The sequence below is a fragment of the Varanus komodoensis genome, unplaced genomic scaffold, assembly GCF_004798865.1.
Source record: "Varanus komodoensis strain SLA01 unplaced genomic scaffold, ASM479886v1 scaffold6_2, whole genome shotgun sequence".
Taxonomy (NCBI): Eukaryota; Metazoa; Chordata; class Lepidosauria; order Squamata; family Varanidae; genus Varanus; species Varanus komodoensis.
In genome coordinates, this window is record NW_025336346.1 from 14,214,102 (window position 1) to 14,229,063 (window position 14,962).

Below are 14,962 nucleotides of genomic sequence, written 5' to 3' on the forward strand. Positions count from 1 at the left end.
ACTGCTGCTTTTCAAAACATTCACAAGGACAGTGTTTTAGGAAAAAAGACCACAGAGGGAATCACTTAATTCAGTACAATACCAATATAATGAAAGGTGTCAGAATTGTCACCAGTAAAACTTGGTAAGGTATCCAAAGCAGAAATATAACTGGCACTTAGTCCCAGTAATGTAAAAACCAATCTGTTGTTTGTTTGTTGTACTTTAAATGACAGCTAATCTGTGTAGGCTAGTAAGCAAGTACCTTTACATTCTTTGTTCTGTGGCAATCCTTTCACCTTAACTAATATGTAAAGCCATAGAAATGATCCGTTAGCTTCTAACAGCTGTATTTGTTCAATCACCATCAATAGAAATAGTCTTGCTCTTCTAGCCCTGTACAGGCATTCTGTGGATCAGGATTACTTCCACTGACCCCAACCTCCATACACCAGTTGGGCCTGGTTGCCAAAGAAGCCGTATGTGTATAGGTGTATAATCCTTACAACAACTGAGTAAGGGTAATAGTATTATTGTCACCACTGTCAACTGACAAGACCTACTTTATGTTTTCCTATTAGAGACATGCCAGTTGTTCTCATTTGGCTTCAAAATGCCTTAATGGTGCTAGTTGGTAGCTGTTTCATCTTGGTTTGTTGAAAGCCATTTCAGTCAACAGGGGTTTTGGGGGGAGGGGCAGTTTTTCAAAGATAGGTTGCAGTCCTGAACAGAAGAAATTCATTAGAAACAAAGGTTTCTTCTTTGTTAAGCAAAATGCAAATTGTCTTTGTCCATCTATAAATCTACTTATTTCATCTATTCCATAATAGCAAGTATGCAAGCAAGTGAAACTGAATCTGTGAATACTGAAAATGTTGGTGGAGATGGGGAAAGCCCAGCATGCTGTGGAACTTTGTGGTGAGTACATATGAGCATGGTAAGAATGTCAAACCATTTTTCTTCCAGCAATGAATAAGCAAAGGAGCAATTTTCCTGAACTATATGTTTTTGTATGTATATATGTATACCATTTTGCTATTGATATTAATCATGAACGTGTTTTTAGTTGCAAATCGGACCAAGATTTTCTTGGGAAAAAAACCTTGAGTCCTGTGAAATAGGGGTGTTTTTAAAATGTGTGGATTTATTTTACTAAATAGATTTTTGAACCTTATTTAAGCTAGTATTTCTTTCCTGCTTATGTTATAAATGAGATTCTCTAGTCAGTCTTCTGTTTGCAGATATTTTACAGAATAAGTATTTTATCAGCATGAATTGTCATCTCTTGATTTGAACATACTGGTGTTCAGATCTTTGTATGTAATTAAGTATATTAGAACTATGTTCGCTGCACAGTGTTTTGTGAGTACTCACCCCCAGCCTACCTTATTTTATTGTTCTGATGAAAAATTCTTCTGCAAGTACCTTAGAGGAATGGCGGGATACAAATGTTATCTTCTTTTTCTCATTAAATTATGACTAAAATCCGTTTCTGAACTTCTTTGGCATGACTTGTAATATATAGTCAGGTCATCAAATAGCTATAATTTCCTTAGCATGTAAAATATGTATGCTTATACTGATCCAGCCAAAACAGCAAAAATGTGAGATAATTCTGCAGTTTACAATACTGCAGTATCAACATATCAAGCAGGCATTTGAGTTTTAAATCATTTTAAAGCTTTTAATTTCCAATATAGGTGTCAAGTGAGGAGGAGCTGTATAATTGTTATTATTTATTTATCTATTATACTAGTATGCCGCTCCATAGCCCAAGGGCTCTCTGGGTGGCTCACAAAACAAATTTCTGCATTATCTTTTAAAAAATGTGTTTTCCTTTTCTTTTAGTCAAGTTATCTCAAAATCCAAGTTCAGGTCAGTATTCTTTTCTTTCTCTCTCTCTCCTTCTCTCTCTCTCTCCTTCTCTCTCCACAGTACCCCATCCCTTTGCCTCCTAATTTCATGGCTCTATGTTCATCCTGTGGCTGAATATGACTGAATTTTAAAATTGTGTTAGTAAATATACAAGATACATATGCATCATATTCTACTCTTTGCAGTTCAAAACAATTATCCCCCAGTACTTTGTTTTACTTACATAGCTACAAGTATGTGATCAGGTAGCTTTTTAATCTCAAATTTGTTTTTATAAGGGGAAAAATTGTGAGAGCTAAATTACATGGTAGAAATGAACATGTACAAAAGTAACCCAATGTGCCCTGTTTTCCCCCTTGAAAATCATTTTGAGAAGGAGCAATGAGATCTGGAAAAATGACAGGGGATGCGGTTAACCCATTACTTTGCCAGTTCCCAAATAGTCCAAATCCCTAGGAATTAAAAGCTGGATCAGAAGTCAGTATTTAAAGGTCAAGGTTTATATTTGGTCCATCCATTCAGGCTATCCATCAGTTTCTAGACAGTTTGTTATCTGAAGTTCAAGACATTCCCTCCCCACATGGTGAGAATATTAATTTATTGTCAGGGATTCTGGCAGCACCACTTCTTTATAGAATTGTTGGAAAAAGCAGTGACAGATTCAAATATGTTTGAATTTCTAAGAATCTAGGATAAGGATTCTGCAGCCTCCCCACATTTCTCAGGTTGCACAGATTCCACAGACTTGTTTTGGCCAGGTTTTTTCCTTACTCATTCTTCCCTTCCAAATTTTATGAAAGTTTATTCAAAGTTATGTAACAAATATAATTTTAACCCCCAACCAATGGTGTGTGTATTCTCCATAGGCTAAAGCATGAAAATATGCATGGAGGATTTGTGTATGTTGAAAGGATTTTTACAGCATTTTTTCACACTATATATCATGTTGACACTGTTAAATCATACTTGGAACCTACAATTTCCATGCCCAAATTATCACAGATATAAAAGGACTACTTTTAAATAGTTGCTGTTTCTTCCAACTACATAACTCCTTCAAATACACTACAATGACTAAAATGCACAAATATAGGCCTGCTTCAGGTGTAACTGTAACACTAAACTAAATTTTAGTATTGCATGCATGAAATTAGAGCTTATATATGACCCTTCTGGCATGACTATTTCCATTTTTAATTAAGCATTGCTTCTTATTATAATCAAAACTGAAACTGTTTTAATCTTACTATGGTTTAGTAAAAATAACCTGCCATGAGTCTTCTTCCACTCCTTCCAAGAAGATTGGGGCAAAACACTTTCTAACTAAAGTATCTACTATGTTACAGCTGACCAGGTAGGCTGGCTTTGTGATATAAAAGAAGAGCATTGCAGAAATCGTCAACAAAGGGAACAAGCCAAGTTAGAATACTGGCCATTAGGGAAATGAGGCTTAATTATACAAAACTGATTCCAAACTGAATAGCCCTCCTGCCTTCCAAAACAAAACTAGCTGACTCCACCATTATGCTTATGGGCCATTTTTTTTAAACAATCTGATGCTTCTCGGTCAGTCTACCCTCTTAACCTGACATCATATAATTGAACTAAAGATGTTAAGTCCACCCCACATGTGTCAACACAGTGCCCCCATCCCCATGGGTTATTCAATCCATGATTAAGCTGCCATGCTTGCAGGGGTTGTGGCTGCTATTTTGAATATGCAACCTCTAGCCAGGGCTTGTCACCTCATGTGAACCTGGTAAACATGCATCATGCAGATGGTTAAGCAACCGTGGTTATGCAGGGGTTGTTTACTCCTTGATAGGTTGGTGCTTAATAGGTTGCAGTTAATAGGTGGTGCTTAATGCAACACTTAATAGTTGCATCAACTTAATAGGTTGATGCAACACCCCAAGTGGCTCTGTACAATGCAACTCACTGATGATAAATTACAGCATATCATCCAAACTCAGGTTAAGACATAATGATAAACAACAGTTAGTTAAAGACAGAAATTAATGCTTCTGATATTCCAGTGGCTGTAGTGGAAGGGGTTAGGGAAAAGTCTGAGCCTGACTTATATATTGTAAAGCTATAGATTTGTAATATGTTTTCTCAACTTGTATTGGTTTTCATTGCTGAAGTAATATGAGAATTCTTTATGTTGTATGTAGTTAAATTCTACATTGGGTTGATAACTATCATCAGTGAAAAAAGCATTTTATATGACATTCAAATATATTGTTTGGAATAATGTGTCAAAATCACCAAACAACTGTTTTTATGTCTTTTGAAGTATTCCCAGGCAAAATGTTATGATTTATTAATGCCTTCAATAATGTTCATTCTTCCTTTTCCTGAGCCAAAACTTTACAAACACAATAACAAAATCAGCCATATTCCCAATATATCTTGCCTTGTTTCTTGTCTGTGTTCATACTAAATGTTTCTTTTCCAATGTTTCGTATATTTTGGTAAAACTTTCCAAAATATTTCTGTGGGGTTTTTAATCTGCTTCTAATCGATCCATTAGTCTGTACAACCTTTACACTTTTAAACTTCACCTAAATCTCTTAAACTATTGATGCTACTCTCATTGAGCTTTGGATTTGTCCTAGTAGAACTGTAGAAGTATTATTTACAAGACTCAGGATCAAAGACAATGGGTGCTTCTAGACAGAGGATTTCTACCTCTAACCACCAAGAGGCATTGTGCAGCTATGCCATCTTTTATTCCTTAATGTATTGTCTTTGCTGTGAAGAAAAAAACAGGGAAGTAGTGGTGGAAAACACAGAAGAGCTACAAATTGAAACTGATGGCATCTGGACTCACCAATAACATTCCATGAATGAGGCAGTATGATTGCACAATAAAAGCATATTTAGAAGCACCCAGTGACAGTAGAAATGGAGCCAACTGTGGCTAGATATACATAGATGATTAAATATATTGAAAGATCTACAACTAGAGGTTTCAAAAGGCTTAAGAGGAATTCAGTTTTCTTAATATAAAGGAAAACAGGTCCATGTGGGCTTATAGCCTCCATGGTTTTTGCTATACTTTTGAGATCCTCAGTGTCAAACTATTTGATGCCTTTGATAGTCCTGAATTTTTCTAAGTTGTTGTTCTTAAATGTTTATTTCACTCAAATTTCACATTTACATAGTCGATGTGTCTTAATCTTGTGCAAAGAGCTATTCTCACACACAAAATAGATATTTTATGTATGGATAACAACAAAAGTGAACTGGAAAGTTTTCATAATTTTAATGGTAATTTCATATGATAAGGTTGCAGAACATAGTGTTCAGATACTAAGATAATAAATGTTGTGTACATGTGTCCAATAATCTTTGCAATGGGCTTGGAACCATGAAACTAAATTCTGCTATCGTCCTAGAAAAAGAACAGGTACCCCTGACCCTCATTCATTTAATCCTGCTGCCTAACCACTATATTCTGACAGCTCTGGGGTCCCAGCTTGTATCTACTTAGGCTCTAATATTTCATGTGGTTAATTTGTTTCCAGACCTGATCAAAGTCCTGCATTAGGTTACTTGTGTGGGCTGTGTAATGTGTGAAATAAGGACATGCAGAAGATTGCAGTGGCCATTTTATTAGAAAAATAAACATTTTTTCTAGCCATAGAAATAATCCTTCCTTGCTATGCAGAGAAAACACCTAAGAAGCTTTGCGATTCACTGACCTGTTCCTTAGCATGTGGATCCAGTAGGTGCCACTTATATAGTCCATTTCATACAAGGAGCTACGAGTATTCTGGATGGGGGAAGAAAGGCCAGGTGGGCTGTGTTGTTGAGGTTATCCTCATTTATTTCCTACTGCTAGGAGTTGTAGCTGGCCAAAGAAATGGCAGAATAGTATGTTCTGCACCTGTCCTTCTGGGGAAGTTTAAGATGCAAGTATATGTTGGTGAAGACTAAATGTAACAGAACTAAAGCTTAGCACCTTCTCAGCGGCAGAGCTCAAACTGCTGTTCAAGATACAGCTACAGGGATTGGTTCTAGGTCCAAAATAGTTACAGTACATACCTGGCCTACTTGGGTGCACATATACTACATTTCTATACCACCTGTACTATTACAGGTAACTGTAATATTGGTAGTTGGATAATGGATGTCCAGTTTGATTCTCCTTTATCATTCCTCCCCACACATACATTTCAAGGTGAATTTTCCCCGGGTAGTACATTCCTGTCGAGATCCTCAATTCAGGAACAGAAGCATTCTGTTCCTGAAAGTGTCTCTGCCCAATTTGGGGGAGCGGGGTCACTCCACATACTGACTCATCCTGTGCTACTCTCTGTGTAGCATTTTCAAAGGGCTGGATAGGCTGCTGTGGGAAGGGGAAAGTGCTCTTTCCCCAGTCAGGCTGCATGTACCTTAATCAGGATTCAACCTGGGCTGCAGTGGAGAGAATGGCTGTTCCCAGTGCCTAACTCTAACCCTTGCAGGTGAAGTACGTGTTGTATAGTCCCAAATTAATGTATGCATTAGAAGCCTTATGGAGCATATTTTTCTAATACTCTGATCAAGATAGTTACAGGAATAGATAAAACATGTAAGGCCATAATATGAGAAGTTTAGATCCTCATATCACTTCATTTCACCTTTCCTTCCTTCTACAAACCAAGCATAATGCCTCATATGCTTAATCGATGATAGAGATTTCAGCTAAAACTAATTTAAAACTAACCCTGCAGTGCATAATTTAACTTGAGCATACACAGATAGAGAAAGATCTGTTAAATTTTAGCACCTATCTAAAGATCTTTTTGCAGCAGCAAAATGGACACTCACTGAATAATGTGGGAATCTTAAATGTGCAATTGGTGATATTTGTTGTTGGGGAAGGTGCATGAAATCCTCCAAAACTATGATTGGCACTGTAATAATGGATGGGGTCAGCCATTATTTCTTTCGGTGATGTAAAATCCACCCTGGCCACGTGGATTATTGTAAAGTACTCTGTCTTTGAAAATAGCGCATAAACTCCAGTTCATCCAGAACGTACATGCAAGGCTACTTCCTATATCTGAGAGTTCTGAACAAGCCATTCCAATGCTGTATCACCTGCACTGCCTGCCAAATAATTTCTGTGCTCAGAAATTATTTCAGAGTGCTGTTTCTTACTTTCAAGGCCCTAAACAACTTGGGACCAGAGTGTCTTAAGAGCTGCTTGTACCCATACAAATGTGTGTGAGCCTTGGTTCATTAACTTAAACCTTGCTTTATTTTTCCACCATCTGAGTCACGGTGAGTAAACATGAGGGTGGGACATTTTCTGAGGTGGCACCAAGGCAGCGAATTGAATTATTTTTACCATGCAGACATGTCTTCAACATTAATTTTTACAATGTGCTTTTTAAATTTTTAGTCGACGTTGGAGACGGTGGAACCGATTCAATCGAAGAAGATGTAGAGCTGCTGTGAAATCTGTTTCATTTTATTGGTTAGTCATAGTGCTGGTCTTCTTGAACACATTAACTATCTCATCGGAGCATTACAATCAGCCTGATTGGTTGACACAAATACAAGGTAAAATGAAATACTGTTTCTTTTTTCATGCAGCAACCGCTGGAAAACTGTTCATACTGAGCCTTTTCTCTTAATTTTCTACATTTTGTAATAATTCGGTGTTGTGCAAGATATTTATATCATTTGACCAAAAGAAGAAAAAAGCAGCAAAAAAGGAGGAATAGTCAAATTTTAATTCTTCAAATTAGGCTACAGCCAGGGAATAGCCCAGTTAAACAGATTGTAATCTACAGTAGACTTATTCTATGCTGATTTTAAGTGAATGTTACATCCTATTGTAGTGGGTTGTGCGGGCTGTAATTTTACAGTGCATTCCCACATCTTCAGCATGTGTCACCAAGAAGTTTCCAAAATCTGAACTTAGCCAGCAAGTTTGTGAGCTCTGTTCATTTTGTTTTAAATGTTGCACATACAAGCAGCTTGCCAAATACCTCTGCCCTGTTCATGGGCCTGACTCTAATTCACAGTTGACTTTCGGAGCTCTCCACACAGGAACTGTTCTCTTTACTTCCATGGTCAAGGCAAATGTTTCCTCATTCATCTCTAACTTAGGGAATTGACAAGCAGGCTGTGTTCATTTCCAGTTGGGTGCATACATCAAATTTAGCTTTGAATCATGTCCATATTAAAGGTAAATATAGTATGAAATGGAAATGAAAATTCAGTTTGAATTATCTGAATTTCTTCATTTCTGAACTATGTTTCTGTAGGTATAGATTATCGTAATCTTAACTTGGGAAGAATGTAAGGCTTAGAACTAAGTTTGGCCCAGGAGGACAAAATAGAACAAAACTGTCACTTGCTTTCTGCACCATGTATGCAACTATGTCAGAGGCATAAAATCAGTATAATTTTCTGAATATTTTTTCCAGATATTGCAAACAAAGTTCTTCTGGCTTTATTCACCTGTGAAATGTTAGTAAAAATGTACAGTCTGGGCCTGCAGTCTTACTTTGTGTCCCTTTTTAATCGTTTTGACTGCTTCGTGGTCTGTGGCGGCATTGTTGAAACCATCTTGGTGGAGTTGGAAATTATGTCACCCCTTGGAATTTCAGTGTTCCGCTGCGTCCGTCTTCTCCGCATTTTTAAAGTGACCAGGTAAGATGAACTCAAAGATAATGGCTTTTCCTTTTTACTTGCTGCCAAGTTTTACTGACACTTGTATGATCCGCAGCTCTTTTGTAATATTTCATCACGCACTGTTCTTTTACGGTTTTTTTTTTGTTAACACACGCATTTTAATTTATAGGCACTGGACATCCCTGAGCAACTTGGTAGCATCCTTGTTAAACTCAATGAAGTCCATTGCTTCACTGTTGCTTCTGCTTTTCCTCTTCATCATAATCTTCTCATTGCTTGGAATGCAGCTGTTTGGAGGCAAATTTAATTTTGATGAAACTCAAACAAAACGGAGCACCTTCGATAATTTCCCACAAGCTCTTTTAACTGTATTCCAGGTAACTTTCTTTCACCCACTATAAAACATTTTATCTTTGAACAACAAAACTGTCTAAATAATCCTGTCTCCTACAAAAAATAAAAAGAAATCACTATCACAACTACTATTAATTCTGTTTGTGTTAAATAGCATTCTGCTCATTAAAGTCAATATTCTGGTAATTTCTGCATCATTTTGTACCATTTGTTCATATCATGTATTCAATCTATCTATGCAGCATAGCTTTTATGTTAATGCCATTTAATATTAAGTTGTCTTTGTTCATCCAAAATATAGCTTAAAAACATGGAAAGTCATTAAATGTAAAAAATCTTCCTTTACGTTTAACTGTTTTGTACAACTGTTTATACTTCAAGCACTTAAAGCTGTATCTTGGAAAAGTACCTTGATCTTCCACTTTAATCCAAAGGTACAAATTTACATATGCAGCAGGGCTTCCTTTCTCCCTTCTTCCTTTTGTTTGGGCAAAAAGTTGTTGTACCCATTTGCCAACAGAACAGCATCTGTAACCAGATGTTCTCTTCTCTCTGCACTCCAGAAAATCTGCTGTAGAGGGTTGGGGGTGTATGGCAAATTGGGTTAGAGCAGAGTGGGATAAGAAGTGACATTTCCATCATGCAAGAAGAAATCTGCTTGTGGGATGTTGGATCTTGCCTCTTGTTTTGTTTCATCTCTGTAAATGGGATTGTGAATAGTGCTTCATGGCAATCCTTGTAATTCACAAGCAGCATGTGGTATGTTGCAGGAAGAAAGAGGAAGAGACCGCTTGTTTTTCAGGGAAAAGATGAAGGGAGGCCCACTTATTTGTATGAGCTCTTATGTGCAAGTAATTACTGCTAGGGGTGTGAGAGGAATCCTATGAAAGAATAAACAGCCAGTGGATTTTCATGATTCAGCCCCCAGATTCTGGTTTGTTAGCCTTGTAGTGGTGCTGACTTGCTGTACTGTGAGTCATTCTTCTTCAGACTTTTGTGGATCATGATGGTGCATTTTAATAACTAATGAAAATTGCACAAATAAGTATCTGAAAACCGTGGTTCTGCAATGTAGTGTGCATAATTGGCCCATTTGTGCAAATTTCATTAGCGGTTTTAAAAAATGGACAAATCACAGTCTATGTTAGAGAAGCAGATCCATGAAAATCCCTTTGGCTGAGCCTAGTTCCCAGTGCTGGAGCTCAAATAAACAGTCAGTACTTACTGCATCATTACTGTTAGGGGCAGGTTATTGTGATTAAAAGAAAACCTTACAACTTGACACTGTTTGTTCTTAGCTAGTTCTTCAGCTAACCTAAAACTACCAACTACCCCTGCACTGCCTCATGGAGGCTTGGGGCATTACACAACAATCATATAATTTGCACTGCAATTTATCTCTTGCTTGTGCAGCCCATTTATATGCATGTTTACTTAAAAGTAAGATTGAATTCATGGGTCTTGCTTTTAAATTCATGTGAATAGGATTATAGCCCTACATTTCAGCCTAGTATATGCTTACTGAGTCCCACTGAATTCAAGCAGGTGTATTCCCAAATAAACATAAATAGAATTTCAGCCTTAGTTGGAGATGCTACAGAAAGGTATTTTTGTAATGTCTGGTATTAAGCATGAATCTTAACTATAGATACATAAAAGAAGAGACAGATGGCATATAGCTTATCTTTGAATCTGAAATGTGAAAGAAAAACAGCCCCCACCACAGTGCACCAAATTGTTTTATTGGTCAGACATAAATAATATGATTTCCACAATAGAGATTAATTTCCACATTAGAAAAAATAATGTAGGAAATGGCCTTTGGTTTGGGGCTATATATTTGTTGTCTGTTTGCAATTCTTCTTGCACATCCATATGCATTTTTGCAATGCTGAGATCCATTAGAAGTGATTGTGCCATTAGAGTATGGATTCACTTTGGCTTCAGTTCATATCTTATGTCAAAATTCTGCAGTAACAGTTACTGAAAAAACAAATACAGTTGTTCACATTAAATTTCATCCAAACATATTTGCATTTATACTAAACTTCTTTAATATGCTTGAAGCCAAATAAAACCTGTGTTCTAGAACTCAGGTTCTTGAATTCATACTTGTAGGTCACAGTACGTGGCCTGATTTTTGAAATACTGCACTACAATACAGCATTTAATACACAATCACTGTCTTCCAAATTTAAAAGGAAAATTTCAAGCTTACTTGCCAACCAACCCAGTGGCTACACTGGGACATAATCATAAACTATTGTTTCTTGCTATATGAATAAAGCTTGGGCTCATGAGCCCCACTCTACTTCCCTTCACTGAGATGACTGCATGGAAGAAATCTGAAGCTGTAGCTTCCATGTTTAATTAACCACAGTAAAACATTATATCTGATCTGGTCAAACTGTGGTTAGTCTTCATGCCTCAGTTTATAAAGCTGGTTTGTTTCAATAAACCATAGTTAATCAGACATAATATCAAACAAAAGTTAATCAGACATATTACCAAAAGGTGAAGTCACTCATCACTTCCTTGCAGCTGCTCCAGAGGAACAGGATTTCAGTATTATGTTTAGAGTGAAATCTTATTGTGATGTCTGTAAGAGCCTAAACTTAGAGGCTTACAAGGCATCCTGTGCAGAGCAAGATGAGCACAGGGGCTATTAGTGTCTTTCTGTCTTCCCACTATGGATTTTCATTGGATGGGCTTTTTTGCCCACCTAACTAGGGCATCTGGACTGGCTATGTTGTGCTGGGAACTGTAGAACTTTTTCCTGTCTAAACATGCATAAGATTGCATGCCCTAAATTGCTATGTTAGGCTCTATTTATTTGTTAATTAGAGTTATATCCCACTTTTTTTCTTTTTTAAAGAAAAAGTGGCTTACAGCATTCTTCTTCTGCTCTCAATCTTATCCCCACAACAACCCTATTATGTAGCTCGGATTGAGAGAACCTATGGCCCAAAGTCACCCAGTTGGCTCCTGGTTATCCCAGGAGCGGGGGCTAGAACCCAAATCACCTGAGTCCCAGTTCCGCACTCATAACTACTAAATCACGCTGATGCCTTTGGTTGTTCCAAAGAAACTGCGAGACTGGGTGCACAGTTGTTCATGCCTTCAGTTGTATCGATTTGTCACATTCAAAGCAAGGATTAACTTACGTGTTCATTTAAGTAATCCTAAACATTGACAAGTAGATACTAGTATAAATAAAGTATGAACTAAGGAACCATGTTTTTGCTGGCAGCAACATTGGCAGTCACAGAAATGTTTTCCCCCCAGTGACTGCTGATACAGTATTATGGCTGAGAGTGCAAGTTCAGAGCCAGAAAGTCCCTGTTAAAATCATTTCACAACCATATACTTACTTAGTAGCCTTAGGTAATCCATTACTTTAACTTCTATGGCTGATGTAAGGATTATTGAGGTAATGCTCATAAAGATCGTTACAACCTTAAATTGCACTATAAATGTTCATATTAATATGAGATCCCTGAATCACATTTCTACACATTTGCCAGCACAGGGATTGCTGGGACGTGTGTGGCAGATAACATGGAATTTTAGAAAGAGTCCTAATGTGCACATAGGTGACAGAAGTTGTCCAAAATGTTTCTAAGAGTGCAATCCTTTGCATGCTGAGACAGAATAAGGTTGCCAGTTCCCAGCGTGCCCCAGCCACCATTGTAGCAAAAGGTATCCTTATCTCATAAAACCACTCATGCGTTAGAGAATCAAATGAAATAGAATAGGCTGATTTTGTATGAACCAATTGCAGCTACAAAATGGCATTTTAAAGGACTCTTTCCCATGATGTTGTGAACTAACAGATTCTTTTTTAATAGTGTGTGTTTATTCATTCATAAGGGTTCTCTTTTTTTAGATTCTAACAGGTGAAGACTGGAATGCTGTTATGTATGATGGCATTATGGCATATGGTGGCCCGTCTTCATCTGGAATGGTAGTCTGTATATATTTCATTATTCTCTTCATCTGTGGTAACTGTATCCTTTCATTTTAAAGAGTGCACCTATTCTTTAGATCATAAAATTGAGATGTAACTATATGAATATCAAATAGTTAGGTTGGAGCTTCCTATATTCTGATGTTAGGTACCTCTCCCTGCCTTGCATTTTCAGAAAAGGATTCAGAAAGAATTTGGTTGTCTTCCTAGTAATTTCTGATTTGTTGATTCTGTTCTTGGTTAAGAACTCAACATCTATGAAAATAGAGCTGAGAATGAGGGGTAGGGAATGCAAGTGTAACCTGCAACAAGATGTTGCAGTTTGAAGTCCTGTTCTTCATTCCAGCCATTCCATTTCCCATTTCATTCTCCCTCTAGCAATGCTTACTTAGCTTTCTGTAGCTACTGAGCATGTTCAGACTTCATTAGGCTGAGAAATTGGTGGTGTTTGCCCTTGCATGTTTTTCCCCATGGAAGTTTTTCCTCTGCAAACTAAGGCTGCCTCTTGTGAGGCTGAGGGGCTCCTTCCCACGAAGCCAACAAATCAAACAGTTGAAGCTAAAGTCCTTTATTCTATGAAACACTGCAGATACATTAAAGGAAATGATGATGATGATGGCAAAGTTGTCCTCTCTTTCTGAGAGGGATCAGATTACGAAATGCTTTTGACTTGCCTGGGCCACCCCTCCTTGAGCGGACCCAACAAACTTCTCTCCCTCCTTCTTTCTAACTCCCTTTTCTCCAATTGCCCTAGTCTGCGCGTGCATCTGCAAGAGCATGCATCTTCCAAACCCGCTCCTGCGATAACCAATTTCTGTGTTCTCATGACCGTTATCTCCAGGCTACTCAACCGTTTCCTCGGCAACCACCCAGCTGCCCTCCGACCGCAGTTCACTATCAGCTCCTGCTTGAATCCTGCTCCCCCCGTGTCTTTTTCTCTTTGAAAAACTCAGGGAGTGGGGGGCATTTGTACAACTGGCACCAGATACACATCTTCCTGCACTGAATCCTGGTTCCCAAGGGAAGCCTCCTTCTCCCCTACATGCGCCAAAGTCTCCTCTGAGTCGGCGCGCACGACACTACCATTACTCAGCACCTAAGTTCACTATACAATACCATAGTTGTTGATCATAAACAATATCTTGTTAGCAATATGATTTATAATCCTGCTTTTTAGCTAGTGCTGTTAAACCTGATGAAACATCTCCTTTTTTAATCCTTTGCTCAATGAGGAAATGAATGTTGCATTGTCCTTTACCAGCAGTGCTTTGGACTTTTTGCTGGCAAAGATGGAAGGTTATTCACACACTTTTAGATCCCAAAGTTTAGGATACCATAAGGAAGATGAGGATTTTTTGCAAAGTCTAGGATAAACAGCACATCCCTCTGTTTTTATTTCTTACCTCTCTTCTAACTGGGCTGGACATAGAAGACTATGCATTTGGCCCCCTTTATTTCAACAGTTCCTAGACAAAACATATGCTCACTATGTTGCTTAATAGAAAGTGATGGTACTTGTTTCCTGGGAGATGATAAAATCCAGTTGCTGCAAAGTGAGAATCAGGATTAAAGATTTGTTCTAGCAGTAGATCAAAATCCATCAAATAGATCTCACAAAAATTTATAGCACTGTTCCTTCTTCCACTGTAGGAAAAAAGAATGGTGGGAACAATGGTGGGAATTGTTAGAATTCTCTGTAAAATTGCAAAATTGAAAATCTTCTCCAAACTTGATAGACCTGCAGGTGATCAATGGAAATGAATTCCATTCCCAATTACTCGAAATTGTTGGTTGTCAAAAACTTGGGCACTGTAATAAGAAAGACATCCATTATGAAATTGTGTGTATGTCTGCAATTATATTGTTAGCCTACATGATTTTAAATAAAAAGAACATACAAACAGTACCACAAGAGTGACGAGGTGGCCCCTAATTGTGAGAAATTTGTTCTTGTTCGAGTAATTGCATCATTACATGGAGATAGCTACTGATATGGACTAAAATCAGTAATTAATTCTGATTTGAGGGGAATTTTGACATATTGTTAGAGCCTGTTTAAACCTATATTTCTCTCATGTTTTAAATTAAGAACAAAGAGAAGACTCATTTCAGTTGAATATGTTAGAAAGAACTTCCTGGTGGATTGTTGCC

General features: G+C 37.6%; 1 protein-coding gene across 1 annotated transcript in view; it reads left to right on the top strand.

Moving 5' to 3' along the window:
* Positions 1-14,962, top strand: part of CACNA1D (calcium voltage-gated channel subunit alpha1 D) — a 240,186-nt gene that overhangs the window by 133,694 nt on the left and 91,530 nt on the right. Inside the window, exons 9-14 of the mRNA XM_044451181.1 lie at positions 810-897; positions 1,828-1,854; positions 7,250-7,410; positions 8,283-8,508; positions 8,660-8,867; positions 12,731-12,851. Coding sequence (XP_044307116.1) covers positions 810-897; positions 1,828-1,854; positions 7,250-7,410; positions 8,283-8,508; positions 8,660-8,867; positions 12,731-12,851 — 831 coding nt within the window. The remainder of the gene's footprint in view (positions 1-809; positions 898-1,827; positions 1,855-7,249; positions 7,411-8,282; positions 8,509-8,659; positions 8,868-12,730; positions 12,852-14,962) is intronic.